This window comes from Salmo salar, chromosome ssa22, assembly GCF_905237065.1.
Source record: "Salmo salar chromosome ssa22, Ssal_v3.1, whole genome shotgun sequence".
NCBI classification, from domain to species: domain Eukaryota; kingdom Metazoa; phylum Chordata; class Actinopteri; order Salmoniformes; family Salmonidae; genus Salmo; species Salmo salar.
In genome coordinates, this window is record NC_059463.1 from 47,366,342 (window position 1) to 47,390,222 (window position 23,881).

General features: G+C 41.4%; 1 protein-coding gene across 2 annotated transcripts in view; it reads left to right on the forward strand.

Moving 5' to 3' along the window:
* LOC100136371 (vitamin D3 receptor B) overlaps positions 1–23,467 on the forward strand; it is a 94,559-nt gene extending 71,092 nt beyond the window's left edge. Inside the window, exons 8-11 of one of the 2 annotated variants that reach the window (XM_014167996.2) lie at positions 4,382–4,533; positions 7,436–7,552; positions 8,015–8,259; positions 21,461–23,467. In XM_014167996.2, the coding sequence (XP_014023471.1) occupies positions 4,382–4,533; positions 7,436–7,552; positions 8,015–8,259; positions 21,461–21,484 (538 nt within the window). In that variant the 3' untranslated portion in view covers positions 21,485–23,467. Of the gene's footprint in view, positions 1–4,381; positions 4,534–7,435; positions 7,553–8,014; positions 8,269–21,460 lie in introns of those variants that run through there. The other variant, XM_045705805.1, reaches the window with a different exon arrangement.
* Positions 23,468–23,881: the final 414 nt, after the last annotated feature.

The window sequence follows — 23,881 nt, forward strand, 5'->3', positions numbered from 1 at the left end:
CTTCACAGATGAAAGCAGGTCCACACTGAGCACATGTGACAGACGTGACAGAGTCTGGAGACGCTGTGGAGAACGTTCTGCTGCCTGCAACATCCTCCAGCATGACCGGTTTGGCGGTGGGTCAGTCATGGTGTGGGGTGGCATTTCTTTGGGGGGCCGCACAGCCCTCCATGTGCTCGCCAGAGGTAGCCTGACTGCCATTAGGTACCGAGATGAGATCCTCAGACCCCTTGTGAGAACATATGCTGGTGCGGTTGGCCCTGGGTTCCTCTTAATGCAAGACAATGCTAGACCTCATGTGGCTGGAGTGTGTCAGCAGTTCCTGCAAGAGGAAGGCATTGATGCTATGGACTGGCCCGCCCGTTCCCCAGACCTGAATCCAATTGAGCACATCTGGGACATCATGTCTCGCTCCATCCACCAACGCCACATTGCACCACAGACTGTCCAGGAGTTGGCGGATGCTTTAGTCCAGGTCTAGGAGGAGATCCCTCAGGAGACCATCCGCCACCTCTTCAGGAGCATGCCCAGGCATTGTAGGGAGGTCATACAGGCACGTGGAGGCCACACACACTACTGAGCCTCATTTTGACTTGTTTTAAGGACATTACATTAAAGTTGGATCAGCCTGTAGTGTGGTTTTCCACTTTAATTTTGAGTGTGACTCCAAATCCAGACCTCCATGGGTTGATAAATTAGATTTCCATTGATTATTTTTGTGTGATTTTGTTGTCAGTACATTCAACTATGTAAAGAAAAAAGTATTTAATAAGATTATTTATTTCATTCAGATCTAGGATGTGTTGTTTAAGTGTTCCCTTTATTTTTTTGAGCAGTATATATCCACAGTAAAATCCTATATCGCCATAACCTGAAAGGCCACTCAGCAAGGAAGAAGCCACTGCTCCAAAACCGCCATAAAAAAAGCCAGACTACGGTTTGCAACTGCACATGGGGACGAAGAACGTACTTTTTGGAGAAATGTCCTCTGGTCTGATGAAACAAAAATAGAACTGTTTGGCCATAATGACCATCATTATGTTTGGAGGAAAAGGGGGAGGCTTGCAAGCCGAAGAACACCACCCCAACCGTGAAGCACAGGGGTGGTAGCATCATGTTGTGGGGGTGCTTTGCTGTAGAAGGGACTGGTGCACTTTACAGAATAGATGGCATCATGATGCAGGAAAATTATGTGGATATATTGAAGCAACTTCTCAAGACGTCAGAAAATTAAAGCTTGGTTGCAAATGGGTCTTCGAAATGGACAATGACCTCAAGAATACTTCCAAAGTTTGGGCCCAAATTGGTTTAAGGACGTCAAAGTCAAGGTATTGGAGCAGCCATCACAAAGCCCTGACCTCAATTCTATAGAAATTCTGTGGGTAGATCTGAAAAAGTGTGTGCGAGCAAGGAGGCCTACAAACCTGACTCAGTTACACCAGCTCTGTCAGGAGGAATGGTCCAAAATTCACCCAACTTATTGTGGGAAGCATGTGGAAGGCTACACGAAACGTTTGACGCAAGGTAAACAATTTAAAGGCAATTCTACCAAATACTAATTGAGTGTATGTAAACTTCTGACCCAGTGGGAATGTGATGAAAGAAATAGAAGATGAAATAAATCATTCTCTCTACTACTATTCTGACATTTCACATTCTTAAAATAAAGTGGTGATCCTAACTCACCTAAAACAGGGAATTTTTACTAGGATTAAATGTATTTGGCTAAGGTGTATGTAAACTTCCGACTTCAACTGTATATGCAGATTTAGGAGGATGTCATTTTTTTCTCAGTGCTCCAAAAAGTGACTTTTTCAAATAATCTTGCAGAGTGACATGCAGGTACGATGTTTTGATTTCTATATAGTTTCAGAAAGAGCAGATTCTGAGGTCTCCAAAACACTTACCTTTACCAAATAACTTTCAAAATACACTTTTTCCAAGAATAACCTTTGCACTACACACGTGAGCACACGGCAGCAGATGGATTACAGCAACATAAACTAATGAAAATGCTATTGTGTTCTTTGAAATACATTTATGTTGCCGTCAAAATGGCTGCTCCTTGATGGAGTGCAGGGGGGTTGCGAGGCCCAGCAGTTTAAGTGTTAAGAGTCTGAGTGTTCCTTCACAGAAGGACAAGTGGGCCTACACATGCAATTATTTCTGTTATCTTTTGTTATCAGCAGATGATATGTCATAAACATTGATATTTGACAGAGTAAAGTGGCAAAGTAAGGTTGAGGATACGGTCAGGCATTGTTAGTAATGTTCATGTAGGTCTTCTGATCGAAGAATAGCATTGAGGCTTGTCAGTGCTGCACAATTATATAGCCATTATATAGTCATTGTTTTTCGCAGAATAAATGTACATAATGAATGCCTTACTACAACTGATTCTTCGGTTGTATTACTTCATTGTTTATGTTTTTGCTGTCTTTGTCGTGCTTCAAAATATGTTTAAAACTAGTCGTTGCAGCCAAAGCTACGTTTATGCATTTGAGAGTGTTTCTCCAGTACCAATTGGTAGAAGCAGTCTGTCACAATTAAAGCTTGTGCCTTTAACGTCACACCGAATATGTGATTGGTTGATGAGGTCAAAGGTCATCATCGTATGTCAGTAAAGAATTACGTTTACCCTGAAGTAATACAACAAAATGTTTCAATTCAATGTAGTCAAAACAACTGTATTTTATCCCTTGAGGGGCTATAATATCTCTTCAGAAGGGAAGGCCACTGAACACATGGCATCAGCCGTAACCGGTATGGCATGTCAATCCTGCCATGGGGATATGACAGAGTTTCTTGGAAACTCGTAACTCTTGCCGTGCTGGATATGTCATAAGTTTCTTGGGAAACTTCTTTGATTGCTTTCTTTTGCCCCACGACGTAAGGGCTCTGTTGTTGTACGGTGTTTACTCTGGTGGAGTTTGTCGACGGGGGCCATCACTCAGTGTCAGAGGCCAGGGATAGGGCACGTCCAGACTAGCTATGGCCTGTTTTTCCAGACCATCACCATTCCCTTCTCTCCTCTCTCTTGGGATGACGATGATGATGATGATGATGATGGATGCTACCGGATTAACTCTGGAATGTTTACACATGTATGATCTGATATCTAAGCTTCAAAACCACCCAAAGTGTGTGTGTGTGTGTGTGTGTGTGTGTGTGTGTGTGTGTGTGTGTGTGTGTGTGTGTGTGTGTGTGTGTGTGTGTGTGTGTGTGTGTGTGTGTGTGCATAATATTGTATGTGTGTGTGAGGGTGTATATGCGTGAGATACAGTGCCTTACAAAGTCCAGACAACTATTTATCTCGATTGCACAACACAAGCGCTCAAACCAATCGATATGCACTCAGTATCCAGTTTATAAGGTACAACCATCTAGTAGCAGGTCGGACCCCCCTTTGCCTTCAGAACAGCCTGAATTCTTCGGGGCATGGATTCTACAAGGTGTGGCATTCAAACATTGCTCAATTGGGATCAAGGGACCTAACTTGTGCCAGGAACACACTCCCCACTCCATTACACCACCACCAGCTTGTACTGTTGACACCAGGCAGGATAGCGTCATGGACTCATGCTGCTTGCGCCAAATCCTGACTCTGCCATCAGCATGACGCAACAGGTACCGGGATTCGTCAGACTAGGCAATGTGTTTCCACTCCTCAATGTGCCCACTGGAGCCGCTTCTTCTTGTTTTTAGCTGACAGGAGTGGAACCCGGTGTGGTCGTCTGCTGCAATAGCCCATCCCTGACAAGGACCGACAAGTTGTGTGTTCCGAGATGCAATTCTGCACACCATTCTTGTACTGCTCCTTTATTTGTCTGTTTGGGGCCCGCCTGTTAGCTTGCACGATTCTTGCCCTTCTCCTTCGACCCCTTTCATCAACCAGCTGTTTTCACCCCCAGGACTGCCGCTGACTGGATGTTTTTTGTTTGTCGCACCATTCTCGGTAAATCCTAGACACCGTTGTGCGTGAAAATCCCAGGAGGCTCGACGTTTCTGAGATACTGGAACAGGGGCGCTTGGCACCTACGATCATACCACACTCAAAGTTTGTTAAAGTCACTAGTTTTGCCCATTCTAACGCTCAATCAAACAGTAACTGAACAGTCTCCTAAATTAAAAAATCTACAACCCCATCCTTTAAACCTTTGTCTGACCATAAGCGGACCGTAAGCCCACTGTTTATGGCCACTGTCAAACGGAATATCTTTCTTTTCACAGAGGCCATCTTTCTGGGCCACGTTCATTAAGTACCAAACAGAAGAAACGGAGGGAGGGGGACTACCTGAACTTGTCCAATGAGAAACATTTGTTTAGCTTTTTTTGCTACGGTGTACACTAATGAATACACCCCTGGTTGTAATCCTTCCAGGGAGCTGACGGCTGAGGACCAGATTGCCCTGCTCAAGTCAAGCGCCATCGAGGTGATCATGCTGCGCTCAAACCAGTCCTTCAACCTGGAGGATATGTCCTGGAGCTGTGGTGGGCCCGACTTCAAGTACTGCGTCAACGACGTCACTAAAGGTAAGACTGAGGCAGGCTATCACACACACCCTTTCCAACAATCGATGTTGCTGAAGGTGAGTGAAAAAGGATAACACAAACACATACAGGTGCGTACACACACAGATACACATTTTCCAACTAGGAGTACGTACTCTAAGACGTTAAGACACTTGAGCAGCAGAGCCAGTCGGACCCATCCACAGACCCCCAAGGCTTTCATTTGCTTTTCAAACAAGCCCAGGGTATTTTTACAGATCAACCAAAGAATTTCACTCCTGACCTAGACTCTCTCACAAAGCATCTCGTGCAGCGTTCCCCAATCTCGGTCCTGGGGACACCAAGGTGTGCGAGTTTAGTTTTTTGCCCTAACACTACACAGCTGATTCAAATGATCAAAGCTTGATGATTAGTTGATTATGTGAAATCAATATTAATCATTATTATTTTATTATCTTTTGGTATTTGTTTCGTTAGTTCATTGTTGATCTATTCCCAAAATGTTTTGTATGTCAGCAATCAAGTTTTCATGATATATAACTTTCAGAATAAAGAAATACAGCTGCTGCATTTTGCATCATATGATGCAAAAACACTCCAATCTCTTTCATAAGTTCTTTAAACAATAACAGCTCATTTGCCAACATTTCAGAAAAAAAAAAAAAATATATATATATATATATATATATATATATATATATATATATATAGCGTTTTGGAAATAAACTCTTCAAATAGAGATGATCAATAATTACCAATTAAACAATTGATAACTCATAAGTATACCTTTTGGTTGTGAAGTTGACAGCCTCCTTTCTAGTTTCTGGATCATAACAAATGTAAAAAGGAGTTTATGATCCAGAAATGACAAACAGGAGGCCTGTATCTTTATCTATCAATTACCACCTAACTAAAGTGAACTATGTTTCCATCCAAAACGCTATATCATGTATGATTTACTGATAATACGTTTCTCATCTCATGAAACCACTCAAATGCTTAGTTAGGGAAACCATATATCAACAGTGATTAATTAGCTGGGCCCTTGTTATATTCACATTCGCATTATCCAAAGAGACTTACAGGAGCAATTAGGGTTACTGGCCCAATCTCTTAACCGCTAGCCTACCTGCCATTATCTAGGAGTGTTGATTTAGGATCAGTTTAAATCATAATGAATGAGAGAGCTGATCCTGGATCCTACTCTGAGATAACAATCACTGTTTGCTGAAAATAATCACAGTTAGCTGAAAATAATCACAGTTAGCTGAAAATAATCACAGTTAGCTGATAACAATCACAGTTAGCTGATAACAATCACAGTTAGCTGATAACAATCACTGTTAGCTGATAACAATCACAGTTAGCTGATAACAATCACAGTTAGCTGATAACAATCACTGTTAGCTGATAACAATCACTGTTAGCTGATAACAATCACTGTTCGTATACATAGACATATGATATATCACACACATGATATACAGTGCCTTCGGAAAGTATTCAGATCCCTTGCCTTATCCACATGTTACGTTAAAATGGATGAAATCGTTTTTTCAATCTACACACAATACCCCATAATGACAAAGCAAAAACAGGTTTTTAGAATTTTTGTTCGAATTTATGAACCCCCTGCTGCAAATATCACATTTACATAAGTATTCAGACCCTTTACTCAGTACTTTGTTGAAGCACCTTTGGCAGCGACTACAGACTAGTCTTCTTGGGTATGAGGCTACAAGTTTGGACACCTGTATTTGGGGAGTTTCTCCCGTTTCTCTCCTCTCAAGCTCTGTCAGTTTGTATGGGGAGCGTTGATGCACAGCTATTTTCAGGTCTCTCCAGAGATGTTCAATCGGGTTCAAGTCCAGGCTCTGGCTGGCCCACTCGAGGACATTCAGAGTCTTGTCCCGAAGCCACTCCTCATTTGTCTTGGCTGTGTGCTTAGGTTCGTTGTCCTGTTGGAAGGTGAACCTTCGCCCCAGTATGAGGTCCTGAGCACTCTGGAGCAGATTTTCATCAAGGATCTCTCTGTACTTTGCTCCATTAATCTTTGCCTCGATCCTGACTAGTCTCCCAGTCCCTGCCGCTGGAAAACATCTCCACAGCATGATGCTGCTACCACCATGCTTCACAGTAGGGAGGGTGCCAGGTTTCCTCCAGACGTGATGCTTGGCATTCAGGCCAGAGAATCTTATATCTCATGGTCTGAGGTGCCTTTTGGCAAATTCCAAGAGGGCTGTCTTGAGCCTTTTACTGGGGAGTGGCTTCCGTCTGACCACTCTACCATAAAAGCCTGATTGGTGGAGTGCTGCAGAGATGGTTTTTCGTCTGGAAGGTTCTCCCATCTCCACAGAGGAACTCTAGAGCTCTGTTAGTGACCATCGGGTTCTTGGTCACCTCCCTGACCAAGGCCCTTCTCCCCCGATTGCTCAGTTTGGCCGGGCGGCCAGCTCTAGGAAGAGTCTTGGTGGTTCCTAACTTCTTCCATTTAAGAATGTTGGAGGCCACTGTGTTCTTGGGGACCTTCAATGCTGCAGAAATGTTTTTCTGTCTCGGAGCTCTACTGACAATTCCTTCGACCTCATGGCTTGGTTTTTGCTCTGACATGCACTGTACTGTACAGCACATGGTGACATGCAGTGACATGTACGGCACTGTACAGTACATGGTATAATATGAATACATGTCTCATCTCGTGAAACCACACATCCTTAGGTTTAGACAAGTATATAAAGATATATTGTGATTGCTATCTGATCAACGTGTGTGTGTGTGTGTGTGTGTGTGTGTGTGTGTGTGTGTGTGTGTGTGTGTGTGTGTGTGTGTGTGTGTGTGTGTGTGTGTGTGTGTGTGTGTGTGTGTGTGTGTGTGTGTGTGTGTGTGTGTGTGTGTGTGTGTGTGTGTGGGTTGCCTCCTGCAGCGGGCCACACTCTGGAGCTGCTGGAGCCCCTGGTTAAATTCCAGGTGGGACTTAAGAAACTCAACCTCCACGAGGAGGAACATGTGCTACTCATGGCCATCTGCCTCCTCTCCCCAGGTAAACACTGTGTGTGTGTGTCATGAATTGTTTATGTGAGTCTGCTTTTTTTGTGAGGATCAGTTCTCTTGTGAGTGTTTTTGTGTGTCTGTGCTGAAGTCAACACCTTCCAGTCTCTGTGGCTGCTGACGCATGTGAGTGTGTATCTTGTCCATTTATTTTCCTCAGTGGGGTTGATGATAACGTGTGTGTACACATGCATGGCGTGCCTGTGTTTGTACATGACATGGTATGAATCGATTTTGATCATTTGTGTGTATGTAGATTTCCCATGTCTACTCTCTTCCTTCAAATGTAAACACGGTCTGGTATGGTGCTGGAGATGATGAATATGACGTTCAAAAGTGGTGAAGTGTCCCTTTGAAGTCTTACCGCCTATGTCCTCCCTCCATTCACATAACAGACACTGTGGTGCTGGAGATGAGAAGTAACGTTTTAACATCTGTGTCTCCCTCCCTGCAGACCGTCCTGGCGTGCAGGACCACGGGCGCATCGAGGCACTGCAGGACCGTCTGTCGGAGACGCTGCAGGCCTACATCCGGCTGCACCACCCAGGCGGCCGCCTGGTGTATGCTAGGATGATCCAGAAGCTGGCGGACCTGCGCAGCCTGAACGAGGAGCACTCTAAGCAGTACCGCTCGCTGTCCTTCCAGCCAGAGCACAGCATGCAGCTCACCCCGCTGGTGCTGGAGGTGTTCGGCAGCGAGGTCTCCTAAATTAACACATTTTGGTGATCTTTGACCTTTCATGGAGATGGAGAGGTGGACGAAAGGCCATAGGAGGGGTGGGAGGAGAGTATGAGGTGGGAGCTATAGGAACGTGGTTAGATGTGTTATGGATGGTGTGAGTGTTAGTTTGTGAGGAGAGATTGAGGGAGGGAGATGGTGTGGGGGGAGGGGGTTGGGGGGGGTCAGTGGGTGGGTGCAAGGGGGGATATGGAAGTGTGTGTGTTAGGAATTCCCCTGCCGTGTGTGTGTGTGTGTGTGTGTGTGTGTGTCTTTGGTAGGTCAGACGCAGCGACCTGAGACTGGGTACATGTTCCAGCTGTTGACTGGAACATGCAAAGTGATGGCGATTGAATGATACAAACAGCAGAATTTACTTCAGAACCATACATACATGGAAATTCTGCTTATATTTGACATGTACGCTTACCTTCTTATTGAAGGGACAGTATATTGAAAAACAGTATTGCATCTTGTATACCGGTATATACAGTGCATTGTGTGCTTTTTGTGCGTGTCATGCAAGTGCTGCTTTATGCATGGCAGTGTATGATTACACACAGTCACACAAGCCTACTCACTCCCTAATACAGTCAGTCATTACGTTGGAGCTACCTCTGATTTTGTTTTATTTTTGTATTCACAAATACCTTTCTGTTCACAATTACACAGCATAGAACCTTAAAAATGCATGAGGACATTTCAGTCCAGGATAGCTATTTGATGCTAGAGCGTCACTAGGGCAAGAACAGTGCCAGCAAAGCATTTCCATGTGTTTCTCTCATCCTCTAGTTATTATGCTCAATCGCTTTCCTCAAGGGCAAGTGTGTGTGGGTACGTATACGCCACAACAACACACGCCCTTCACCTCTGCCAAAGGTATTGGCCGTGTTCGAGAGCATCAAAACAGTGAACCTGGGTAAATTGTGACTGACTGATCTACAAATAATATTGAGTAGTTATTTATGACGCAAGGTGATTTGTAGATCAGTCAGTCACGACTTCATTTGAAGACGGCTGCAATGTTGAACGCGCCCATTGTCTATGTTCTCAAAGCTTCCGGTCTTCTACGAGTGTCGCCTTGTGACGCCTTCTATGAGCACACTTTTCACCATTTGTGCTATCATCTACGAATTGATGAAGGAAAAGTATACACTATACAGCATACAGAATATTTTCTGTAACCCGGAAGTAGTTTGGTTGTGGAGTAGTGTGTGTGAGGGGCTGTGGTTGTTTAGCCACTAAAGCAAGCTGTCAATCAAACCAAGCCAGAGCTCTGGTTGGTTAGTTTCTTTGTTTCTTTGAGAAGGGGCGGGGGAAGAATTATGATAGCTGCAAATAAATGTAGCTGCAAATTCTATGTATCCCAAACACTACTAGACCACCTGTACTCAAGTGTATCTATTAAAGTATGTCTATGTTTAAGTTTTTTCACCATTTTCAAAGGGCTACAATGCTAAAATGTGATTGGAAATGCATAGTTAGGCCGGTTACTCTACTGTCCACATCTTTTTGTATTATAGCCACAAACCCTGCGAGTAATCTGGACAGCATCTTAAAACAATTAGTGTTTCAAAGCTGCTTGTTCTTAATCTCTCCACAGATTTCACTCCTTTCATTTCCGACTGGGATGTGGAATTGTTTGAAAAGAATGTCTTGAGGACTCGGATGGACCGTTTTCTGTTTTGTTTTTTGACATGTCAGAGTCCTCCGGTTTGATGTTGTATGCTGCGCAGCCCTTCAGTGGCTGCATCCTGTAAATACTATGTATCGATACAATAACCGCAGCTGTACATAGGGCTACATACACAGTTTATTAGGTACACCCATCTAGTACTGGGTCGGTCCCCTCTTTGCCTCCAGAACAGTTTGAATTCTTTGGGGCATTCTACAAGTTGTCGGAAACGTTCCACAGGGATGTTGGTCCATGCTGACGCGATGGAATCATGCAGTTGCTGCAGATTAGTGGGAGCAGCCCGTTCCAAAGATGCTCTATTGGGTTGAGGTCTGGGGACTGTGCAGGCCAACTCGCTGTCATGTTCCTGGCCATCTTTTTCCACTCTTCAATTCTCCAGTGTTGGTGACCGCGTGCCCACTGTTCTTAGCTGATAGGACTGGAACCCGGTGTGGTCGACTGCTGCAATAGCCCATCTGTGACAAGGATGGACGAGTTGTGCTTTCCGAGATACCATTCTACACACCACTGTTGTACTGCACTGTTATTTGTCTGTTTGTGGCCCGCCTGTTAGCTTGCATGATTCTTGCCATTCTCTTTCGACCTCTCTTTTGACCGAGCTGTTTTTGCCCACGGGACTGCTGATGACTGGATGTTTTATGTTTGTCACACCATTCTCTGTAAAACCTAGGCACTGTTGTGCATGAAAAGCCCAGGAGGGTGGCCATTTCTGAGATACTGGGTCCGGCGTGCCTGGCTCCGACGATCATACCACGCTCAAAGTCGCTTAGGTCACTCGTTTTGCCCATTTTAACATTCAATGGAACAGTAAATGAATGCCTCGATGCCTGTCTGCCAGCTTTATATAGCAAGCCACGGCCATGTGACCACTGTCTGTAGGAGCTAGGTGGTGTACCTAATAAATTAGCCGGTGAGTGTAGATATTACTACTACTAACTCTTAGTAAGGAAATTCTTAGATTATATATGCAAACAACATGATATTGATGACCGTGTTTTATGACTTATTTTCACTTTCTCTCTCTGAAACACTGCTTTCTCAACTTTCTATATATACTGAACAAAAATATAAACACATGCAACAATTTCCAAGATTTTACTGAGTTGCGTATAAGGAAATCAGTCAATTTAAATAAATAAATTAGGCCCTAATCTATGGATTTCACATGACTAGGCCTGGGTGCAGCCATGGGTGGGCCTGGGAGGGCATAGGCCCGCCCACTTGGAAGACAAGCCCACACACTAGGGAGCCAGGCCCAGCCAATCAGAGTTTTTCCCCACAAAATGGCTTTATTACAGACAGAAATACTCCCCATCATGCTGTTTAATTAGCTTCTTCATATGCCACACCGGTCAGGTGGATGGATTATCTTGGCAAGGGAGAAATGCTCCCGAACAGGGATGTAAACAAATTTGTGCACAACATTTGGGAGAAATAAGCTTTTTCTGCGTATGGAACATTTCTGGGATTATTTATTTTACTCATAAAACATGGGACCAACACTTTACATGTTGTTTTTATATTTTTGTTAAGTATATAAAGATGGATCTATATATGTTTAGGTGGGGATGAGTGAGTGTTTGGCAATGCCTAGTGGCCTAATCTCCAAATCAAATGAATTAACGTATTGACTAAGGTTGTGTCGTTGATGGACGTTTGACGTCTTTGGTTAATCATTTGGGAGAATGAGGATTTTCTACAAGCTAAATATACAGTGCTGCTCTCTAATATAAGCCATATGGAGGGAGAGAAAAATAAACAAAGCTAGTTTAAAGAAATGTCCCTCGTATTGATTACATGGGGCTGGAGATACACAGTTTATATATTTAGAATGTGTATTTGTATGGCTCAGATATTCTATTGTACATGCTATGCTTTCAATCATCTCATTCCGTTGTCCATACAAGAGCCTTGTGTGATAAGGACACTGAAGTGGGTGCAACATGTTGGCTGCGCTTAAATCCAGTCCATTATTATTAACTATTTAGGCTACTCTACAGAGTACTTAAAGGCCGTCATGGATACAATAGTCTTTAGGGGGCACCTGTTGACCACAATGGATGTCCTATCACCCGTTCCAGTGTTCTAAACGGGTTACTTTCTAAATGTAATCCTAATCCGTTACAGTTACTAGTTACCTGTCCAAAATTGTAATCAGTAACGTCACTTTTGGATTACCCAAACTCAGTAACCTAATCTGATTACATTCCTTTACTTTTAGATTACTTTTCCCTTAAGAGGCATTAGAAGAAGACAAATATGTACAGTATGTTACCAATTGAATGACACCTATTGCTGGATAAATCAATGTTAAAGTTTACATAGCTGACCATATATACAGTGGGGGGGAAAAGTATTTGATCCCCTGCTGATTTTGTACGTTTGCCCACTTACAAAGAAATGATCAGTCGATCATTTTAATGGTAGGTTTATATGAACAGTGAGAGACAGAATAACAACAAAAAAATCAAGAAAAACGCATGTCAAAAATGTTATAAATTGATTTGCATTTTAATGAGGGAAATAAATATTTGACCCCTCTGCAAAACATGACTTAGTACTTGGTGGCAAAACCCTTGTTGGAAATCACAGAGGTCAGATGTTTCTTGTAGTTGGCTACCAGGTTTGCACACATCTCAGGAGGGATTTTGTCCCACTCCTCTTTGCAGATCTTCTCCAAGTCATTAAGGTTTCGAGGCTGATGTTTGGCAACTCGAACGTTCAGCTCCCTCCACAGATTTTCTATGGGATTAAGGTCTGGAGACTGGCTAGGCCACTCCAGGACCTTAATGTGCTTCTTCTTGAGCCACTCCTTTGTTGCCTTGGCCATGTGTTTTGGGTCATTGTCATGCTGGAATACCCATCCACGACCCATTTTCAATGCCCTGGCTGAGGGAAGGAGGTTCTCACCCAAGATTTGACAGTACATGGCCCCGTCAAATGATGCGGTGAAGTTGTCCTGTCCCCTTACCAGAAAAACACCCCCAAAGCATAATGTTTCCACCTCCATGTTTGACGGTGGAGATGGTGTTCTTGGGGTCATAGGCAGCATTCATCCTCCTCCAAACACGGCGAGTTGAGTTGATGCCAAAGAGCTCCATTTTGGTCTCATCTGACCACAACACTTTCACCCAGTTGTCCTCTGAATCATTCAGATGTTCATTTGCAAACTTCAGACGGGCATGTATATGTGCTTTCTTGAGCAGGGGGACCTTGCGGTTTTCAGTCCTTCATGTCGTAGTGTGTTACCAATTATTTTCTTGGTGACTATGGTCCCAGCTGCCTTGAGATCATTGACAAGATCCTCCCGTGTAGTTCTGGGCTGATTCCTCACCGTTCTCATGATCATTGCAACTCCACGAGGTGAGATCTTGCATGGAGCTCCAGGACGAGGGAGATTGACACTTCTTTTGTGTTTCTTCCATTTGCAAATAATGGCACCAACTGTTGTCACCTTCTCACCAAGCTGCTTGTCTTGTAGCCCATTCCAGCCTTGTGTAGGTCTACAATCTTGTCCCTGACATCCTTGGAGAGCTCTTTGGTCTTGGCCACGGTGGAGAGATTGGAATCTGATTGATTGATTGCTTCTGTGGACAGGTGTCTTTTATACAGGTAACAAACTGAGATTAGGAGCACTCCCTTTTAAGAGTGTGCTCCTAATCTCAGCTCGTTACCTGTATAAAAGACACCTGGGTGTCACGGGTGTCGTAGGGATTGGACCAAAACGCAGCGGGAATATGTATACTCATCATCTTTTTTATTGAAGAAGGAAAACAAAAATAAACACGTATACAAAAACAACGACGAAACAGTCCTGTAAGGCTACTAGGCTATACAAAGAACATTAACCACAAACCCCGAAACACATAAAACAAACGCCCCTCTTAAATAAGAACATAGCCCAACAAACCCCGAAACACTCTAAACTAACACCCCCTGCCACGCCCTGACCAAACTACAATAACAAACAACCTCTTTTACTGGTCAGGGCGTGACACTGGGAGCCAGACATTTTTCTGATTGAGAGGGGGTGAAATACTTATTTCCCTCATTAAAATGCAAATCAATTTATAACATTTTTGACATGCGTTTTTCTCAATATTTTTGTTGTTATTCTGTCTCTCACTGTTCAAATAAACCTACCATTAAAATGATAGACTGATCATTTCTTTGTCAGTGGGCAAACATACAAAATCAGCAGGGGATCAAATACTTTTTTCCCCCACTGTGTATATATATGTTAAATATTACTTTATAGGTTGGTTATATAGGCTTCTACTAACCCATCGTTTTCTACTTCATATAATAATACGATTAAATGATATCTTTACATTAAAAACTAAAGTCTGTCAGAATTCCAGTCATTCCAATAAATGTTATACCCCTTTGATCTTCAAGAATAGGACTTGGAAATATGGAAGTATAGATTAGCCTAATTGTTTTACCTGAGCGTAACCCCAAAGCTAAAGACTTATTTGCCAGCCCTACTCTGTTCTTTATAATTTGTGGCCATGTAGGACTGATTGGGCTCATTGATTTGAGTTGAAAAATAAATGCTGCACTCATGGAATGGCATGCTTTGAGCGCTACTGAAAAGTGCTATTTACATGTGAAAAATTAATGACATATGCTGCATTTGCTATAGGCTTATTGTTTACCTTTTTGTTGGTGACATTTTTATATCTTGACAATATGCAGCTGTTTAAAGGGCAAATCCACAGATGAAACAATAACAAAACGGTCGCCCCGCCACTGTTTTGGTAAAAAGCTGAGGGATGGGCCTGGAGAAATGTAACCACTCTCAGATTAATAGACAGAGCTATGGATGCAAGGACTGATCATCCATGATATCAAATGTATTGTTTAAACCATGTCATGAGGCTACACAGTGTTTCTTTACATTGAACTAAGCTCATGAGACATTTTATAAATTATATTCTTCAAGAATCAATATATATATATATATATATAAGTCAAAAAAATTGATGTAGCAATTACAGATTGGCCCTTTTAAGTCTACCAAAAGTGTGTGAGTTTGAGCATGTGTCCATTAGGCCTATGGATTTTTATTTTATCAGCATGAATTAGATTGAGCAATAAAAGCCCCACTTTTATTCCATAGGCTGGGATCCGCACTATGCAGCTGTTTCAAGAGTGCGTTTTTCACTGGTTGTCCACTGGTTTCAAAAACAATGATTGATAGTCAACTTACATTTCTTGAATTCAACCGTTTTTGGGTTCAAATACACGTTTCGATTTGTTTAGATTAATGAACAGCCATCCACATCAACAACAAGGCGCAAATAGCTAAATGAGAGAGCAACAGTGTGATTCACATCAATATGCTATGTACATATCAATAATAAGTGACATCCTTATTGCCGTAGACTACACCACTGCTGTCATCCTTACCTCCAAGCATTTATTCAATTTGGATAATCTTTGGATGCCGACAGCAGTCACACCATTGGAAGACATAGCTTGGACTGTAGCCTACAAAAGCCTATTCCTGCTCTTTTCCTGCGATCGATCAAACACATTTATTGTGTCATCATAGTGGTCTCTGACTTGTGGTCAGACTTGCTCAGCTGGAACAAACTTAAACTTGGGCCTTTTTTCTAAGATGATTTGAATGTCATTGAGAGAACAGAGAAGTTCTTTCTGAATATAAAAGTAATCCTTGAAGTAATCATCTAGTTTTTCAAAAGTATCTGTAATCTGATTACAATATTTTAGCTGGTAATTTAACGGATTACAGTTACCGTTTTTTTGTAATCCTTTACATGTAATCCGTTACTCCATTACTCCCCAACCCTGTGTATTCACTTGTAAAGCAAGTGAATTGAAACTGAGGACTGCTTTTCTGGACACAGATTATTAAACCTAGTTGGAAAATGGAGATTGTCCATACATTTTTGTCAAACCTAGGGGCTAGATTCAATCTGGATTGCGGAAGATCCGCGTTATTGTGTGACTGAAATGTAAAGATAATTTACGATTGAGCGGTCTATATGCAGCGTTTACCGTGAAAGCAGTCTCCGCAAACACAGGAACATTGCCTTTAAATTCAGGCTATAGCGCGGATCTTCAGCGGTGCGGATTAAATTGAGGTTTAGCCTAATCTGTGTCCAGGAAACTGACCCTAAGAGGCTATAGCGAGATAGATCTCTGTGTAGGGTGAAGTTGACCTTAGATGCTGATCTTAGGTCAGTTTATCTTTTTCCCTGCTGATGTGGAAATGATTGTGTGAGACTGCGGTCTCTTGTACATTCTGTCCTTCAGTCTCTGTGTGCAATTTGCCAAGGCTCGCTGCCGAGTGCTACTTCTGCTTCAACTAACCTTGTGATTGGCTAAACAGAAACTACCGGGGCATTTAGTTGTGCTGCTTCATCACTATAGGCTACAGAGAACACTGTTATGTGGTACTCTTGCAGATAGTGGGGGAGAACGAAGGACTATGGGTCTTGCTAATGTTGAAGGAACTTTATCAGAACATTGTGTTCTTAGCAGTAAACCTTGTCATTGCTTTAAAACATCACCATCAAGGCTTTGTCGGTAAACGGAGTACCTACCCCCTAAGACATCAGATAGTACTGCGAACAAATGGACCACAGCCCACTCAATCACACTCACCCTTATTAACAGTCTTTCATTCTTTTGTTAAGTCCCCTCCTAGCCGACATAACACATTTTCCATTGGCTGACTGCAGAAAAATAGGCTATATAAGTTGTATAAAATCAAATTGTTCTGCAAATCACACTTTATATCTAGTGTGAGGGATTCACTTACATAGGCACCTGATGATTGGTGGAATCATTTTTAGTTCTTACGAATGATTGACAAGTTCCTGGAAGAGATACTCTCCCAGGATGTGTAAGGTGATAGGCTGCATGATTATTTCTACTCAGTACCACTCGTGTTCAAGTCGGTTAGGTGAAGGTTATCGTGTGTTGTTTTGAGGTCACGGATGTAAGATGACTTGTGAATTTTGGGCGGTATTGGTTTTTGATTTCCTTCATGCATATCTCTTTGTGTAGATACAGAGAGTTGATTGTTTTCATTTGATGAGATATAAATATACAGTATTGATTTTCATTATGTACAGTGCCTTCGGAAAGTATTCAGACCCCTTGCCTTTTTCCACATTTTGTTAGGTTACAGCCTTATTCTAAATTAATGAATGAAACCATTTTTTTGTGTCAAATCGCCTATTGGCAACCCATCCCTTATGAGATTAATTGACACATAAACAAACATTACAGTAATTCACTGTGGTAATTAAATGCTAATTCTTCTTCCGGTGTTCTCTGCATTGCGCATCGCATAAAGAATGAAAAAATGTAAGGTACAAATCAATACATACATACATACATACATACATACATACATACATACATACATACATACATACATACATACATACATATAGTTGAAGTCGTAAGTTTTCATACACCTTAGCCAAATACATTTAAACCCAGTTTTTCACAATTCCTGACATTTAATCCTAGTAAAAATTCCTTGTCTTAGGTCGGTTAAGATCACCACTTTATTTTAAGAATGTGAAATGTCAGAATAATAGTAGAGAGAATAATTTATTTCAGCTTTTATTTCTTTCATCACATTCCCACTGGGTCAGAAGTTTACATACACTCAATTAGTATTTGGTAGCTTTGCCTTTAAATTGTTTAACTTGAGTCAAACGTTTTGTGTAGCCTTCCACAAGCTTCCCACAATAAGTTGGGTGAATTTTGGCCCATTCCTCCTGACAGAGCTGGCGTAACTGAGTCAGGTTTGTAGGCCTCCTTGCTCGCACACACTTTTTAAGTTCTGCCCACAAATGTTCTATAGGATTGAGGTCAGAGCTTTGTGATGGTCACTCCAATGGCTTGCCTTTTTTGTCCTTAAGCCATTTTGCCACAACTTTGGAAGTATGCTTGGGGTCATTGTTCATTTGGAAGACCCATTTATGACCAAGCTTGAACTTCCTGACAGATGTCTTGAGATGTTGCTTCAATATATCCACATAATTTTTGCGCCTCATGATGCCATCTATTTTTTGAAGTGCACCAGTCCCTCCTGCAGCAAAGCACCCCCACAACATGATGCTGCCACCCCCGTGCTTCACGGTTGGGATGGTGTTCTTCGGCTTGCAAGCATCCCCCTTTTTCCTCCAAACATAACGATGGTCATTATGGCCCAACAGTTCTATTTTTGTTTCATCAGACCAGAGGACATTTCTCCAAATAGTACGATCTTCGTCCCCATGTGCAATTGCAAAAAGTAGTCTGGCTTTTTTATGCCGGTTTTGGAGCAGTGGCTTCTTCCTTTCAGGTTATGTTGATATAGGACTCGTTTTACTGTGGATATAGATACTTTTGCACCTGTTTCCTCCAGCATCTTCACAAGGTCCTTTGCTGTTGTTCTTGGATTGATTTGCACTTTTCGCACCAAAGTACGTTCATCTCTAGGAGACAGAAGACGTCTCATTCCTGAGCGGTATGATGGCTCCGTGGTCCCATGGTGTTTGTGCTTGCGTACTATTGTTTGTACAGATGAACATGGTACCTTCAGGTGGAAATTGCTCCCAAGGACGAACCAGACTTGTGGAGGTCTACACATTTTTTTCTGAGGTCTTATCTGATTTATTTTGATTTTTCCATGATGCCAAGGAAAGAGGCACTGAGTTTGAAGGTAGGCCTTGAAATACATCCACAGGTACACCTCCAATTGACTCAGATGATGTCAATTAGCCTATCAGAAGCTTCTACAGCCATGACATCATTTTCTGGAATTTTCCAAGCTGTTTAAAGGCACAGTCAACTTAGTGTATGTAAACTTCTGACCCACTGGAATTGTGATACAGTGAATTATAAGTGAAATAATCTGTCTGTAAACAATTGTTGGAAAAATTACTTGTGTCATGCACAAAGTAGATGTCCTAACCGACTTGCCAAAACTATAGTTTGTTAACAAGAAATTTGTGGAATGGTTGAAAAACGAGTTTTAATGACTCCAACCTAAGTGTATGTAAACGTCCGACTTCAACTGTACGTACACACACACACACACACGCGCATACATAACGTGTACAGATCAATGAATACAGAAAAAAAGAAACAGAAGGCATTGGAACCCAGTCTGGCACAGAGAGAAGATTCATGTGGGAGACAAGCCTATACACAATCTATACACACACGTGCCATTTACCACATAGAATTGATTAAATCGTTTTTTCGCCTCATCAATTTACACACAATACCCCATAATGACAAAGCAAAAACAGGTTTTTAGAAATGTTAACAAATTTCTTAAAAATAAATAACTGAAATATAACATTTACATAAGTATTCAGACCCTTTACTCAGTACTTTGTTGGAGCACCTTTGGCAGCGATTACAGTCTTGTGTCTTCTTGGGTATGACGCTACAAACTTGGCACACATGTATTTGGGGAGTTTCTCCCATTCTTCTCTGCAGATCCTCTCAAGCTCTGTCAGGTTGGAAAGGGGAGCGTTGTTTTCAGGTTTCTCCAGAGATGTTCGATCGGGTTCAAGTCTGGGCTCTGGCTGGGCCACTCAAGGACATTCAGAGACTTGTCCCGAAGCTCCATTCATCTTTGCCTCGATCCTGACTTGTCTCCCAGTCTCTGCCTCTGAAAAACATCCCCAGAGCATGATGCTGCCACCCCCATGCTTCACAGTTTCCTCCAGACGTCACGCTTGGCATTCAGGCCAAAGAGTTCAATCTTGGTGGTTGGTGGTGCTCTTTGTGGTTCCAAACTTCTTCCATTTAAGAATGTTGGAGGCCACTGTGTTTTTAGGGACCTTCAATGCTGCAGAAATGTTTTGGTACCCTTCCCCAGATCTGTGCCTCAACACAATCCTGTCTCGGAGCTCTACGAACAATTCCTTCGACCTCATGGCTTGGTTTTTGCTCTTACGTACACTGTCAACTGTGGGACCTTATATAGACAGGCATGTGCCTTTTCTAAATCATGTCCAATCAATTGAATTTACCACAGGTGGACTCCAATCAAGTTGTAGAAACATCTCAAGTATGATCAATGGGAACAGGATGCACCTGAGCTCAATTTCATTCCTCATAGCAAAGGTTCTGAATATGTATGTGAATAAGGTATGTCTGTTTCTTATTTTTAATACATTTGCACACATTTCTAAAAACCTGTTTTCACTTTGTCATTATGGTGTATTGTGTGTAGATTGCTGAGGATTTTCTTTTATTTAATGAATTTTAGAATAAGGCTGTAACAAAATGTAGAAAAAGTCAAGGGATCTGAATTCTTTCCCTAAGGCACTGTATGTATAAGACTTGGTTATCATGTAAATGCCACAGGGCAGGATGTTGTCACAAATCTCCCCTTAGAGAAGTACAGGGTAAGGAGAGGTCTCTCTCACTCTCAGGTCTGGTTTTGCACAGTTATAGCTGCTCAATATTCAGTCAAATGTAGTGGATTTTCCAAAACGCTTTATGAAGAAAAGGCCTAATGTGGCTTCATGACCTACAGTCAGTTGATTTCAACTCCAGACATTTCAAAAGCTGTTCAATAGCATTAACTATGAGTTGAAGAACGAAAGCAAAATCAGAATTTTATTTCAATCCATTTTTTGTCATTAATCTTGGTTAAGCATTTTTTTCTTTTCATTCATCGGTTTAGAACGCCTACATTTTTGTGACATTTTGATCAAACTCCAAACTGGAACGTAGGAACCATTTAATGAAATTAAATTCAACTAGAACTTGCATCATTTTGAGTTTTTACAGTTGGCTATGTCTTTTCCTTACTTGTTTATTCATCTATATCAAACGGGGCGAATACATAGAATACAGGGTGTGGTGCACTAGCATCAGCTAGCATAACAGTCTCATTTTTTTGTTTTAGAGTGTGTTCTTTTATAAAAGGTTGTACAAAGCAATTACAAATCCAGTTTGAAAATGAATTGAAATGTAACTCACAAAAAAGAATATGAATTGTTTTGATCGAGTGAGATTTGCCTTTCAATACATTTTCAGAATGTGAAAGGGATCGATATACTGTACAGTACCGTTGATATTGACGTGTAGTTTTTTTTTCTTCAAACAAAAGGAGTGCCCACAATGGATGTACACAACAATGATCTACCTCTTTTAGCTACAGATTATGCTTTAGCATTAAAGGAGTTTCCTCTGTTTTTACTTTTGTAATATGTGTTGGTATTTATTGCTGTCTAATGAATCAATGATTACCTCAAAGATGTCTCATCATGCAGACTGGGAGACTATACAGCTAATGAAGTCATTGGTAGTTTTTTTTGTACAATATTTTTTTACGAAAAGCATTGCCTTTTTTCTTAAAGTAACGAACAAACACCCACCAGAGGTTGTGTTTTAATTGTGCCTGCATTCTGACCAATGGGGGTCCAGGCTGGGTTCTGGTCGACCGGGGTTGTGTTTCATTCTAATACGTGGTTTCCTCCCTTTTTCTCTTAGTTCACTCGCGTTTCGCCCATCTGATACAACTGGGTAGTTGTATGTAAGGAATACCTCCACCTGGTTTACGCCATATTCAGCTTACAGTGAACAAGGACAGAAGGGAGGGAGCAACTTCCTGGAATGAAACGCAGCGAGAGACTTAATTGTGACCTCTGTATAGAGGGGTCATGAGTCGTATGGTTTCGGTCGGAGAGTTGGTGCGTCTGCTCCTCTTGGTACAGTTGGCATGGTCTTTGCCCTTACTAGATGTTTCTCACTCTGTCCCCTATCCATCTCTCTCTCCTTCTTTCCCTCTATCAGCTAGTAAGTTTTCTCCACTCTCATATCCCCCAACCCACCTTTTTAGAGTAAACTCTTCTCTGTAGATCTTCATATTTTCAGGGCAGAAGCTCTGACAGGACAAAGATCAGTATCCATTTAATGCTGCTTTTATCAAGAGCATCATAGATCGATCAGTGTGTTGTTATTCTTACTAACATTGGCACGGTTGGGTATCGCCCAGCAGATATATGCTAACCAGGACATGTGAGGCCACAGTGTCTGTCATGCTATGTAGTTTTTTAAAGCCAAGTAGTTTGGGTTGGTATAAAGCTATAGGAAGCTGGTTCTAGAAAAGCACGCATGGGCAAGTTCCTATTTGAACAATGTAGACTTGAGGAGGTTGATGCCCATTTATTGACTTTGATTAAACCACTTTAATCTATCAATGAGGCGGCAAGTATTGTGTAATATTAATCACCAGCTAATCCACCTTCCAACATGAAGGCAGTTTTCTTCTTTTTTTTTGACCAGATATTCTAAGTCTTTGACTCTAATCCTTTGAGCATACTCCCTCTGGTGAACTGTATGTGCACCATTTGGTTGACATTGCTCAATAAGTACCAATTCAAGATGTTGGTTTAACTGCTACTAATATCTTTGAATACAGTTTTTGAATACTTTTTGACAATGCTTCCTACCATCTTTCCAACTGTCTCGATTTTGATGGTTTGTATTCAAACAGAACTTTTAAAAAAGAAAAATGTGTCCAGCAAAAGCAGTCAGATTGATAATCAGTTGTCGTGCTAGCTATTGGAGGTATGTAGACCTCGCTAGACATCAAATCGATATAAACTAATGCAAATAACAGTACCTTAAAGTGACCTGCATGCACAAATAATTCATTTTTCACAATGAAAATGGGGGAATTGGCTCCCATGTACTCCTCACGCTACACTTTGGAGTACAAGGCAGGGAGTGAAAGGAGTTCAGAATTAGTAGTGATTAGCTAGCTTTGTGTTACCTATGTATTAGCTATAGATATTGACAGCCAGCAGACACTGTGGTCCCTCGGGGCCTGAGTTGAGTGCCTATATGAACCTTTTAAGGACTGGAGAGTGTTTTGCAAAGCAGAAATTTAAAGTTAGCAATCTAGCTTTTCCAAGTATCTTTTCCAAGTATCGTAAAACAACTCAAATTAGTTCTTGATTCTCGAGACAGCTAATTTCAAAGATTGGTCAATAGTATTTCCTTACCTATTATTCTAGCAGCTAACTGCGATTCTACTTTACCGGTCTTTGTGGGCAAGAAAATCTAGTTTAAGAAGAATTGTTAAGCTAAAATGTTAGATTGTTAAATGAATAATCATGTTTCTAACACACTGCACCACTTCACATTCGATGGAAAGCCAGAAACAACAGAAGCACTTAAGGTATTGTTTGTAACACAATGCATACATTTGGATGAATATGCTCTACATAAATGCCTGTCCATTTCAGCATTATATGGCTGCAATTATCAAAGTAATTCATCTAATTTCTTGCAATGTATATTTTTGTTTTTATTTCATTTAAGATGTTTTTTTCTTTCAATTACAACAGACATTATAAATTGGTGTTTATGTAATGTTATTTTTGTCAGATGTTTTTTTCTTTCTATTACAACAGACATTATAAATTGGTGTTTATGTAATGTTATTTTTGTCAGATGTTTTGCAAATCAAATAATAAACAACTGTGTAGTGTTGTGTGTCTGTTTGATGTTTACTGTATGCATAACATATTTGATGGATTTAATATAAATTAAAGACCCATGTTTAATTGTTTCAACACTTGGACAGTGCTACATAAGTGAATAGTTCGGTCAGTATAACTAAAATACAAATACAGTAGAAACACAGAGTTAACTATCATCTGAATGGTTGGTATCGAAACATGATTTATCAAACACAAAAAAGTTGTATGAAAAAACAGATCTCATGTCGTGAAATACCATACAAGCAGTGTACCAAACTATTGTGGTGGCAACTTTGTCCGGTGTTTTAGTGATATCACACCAATGTGGGGAACTCCTATTTAATAGTCTACATACACATTTCAGTTGAGAACCATACTGTAAAGTATTATTGGAATAGATGAAAAGTGTGTTTGATTTAGTGAA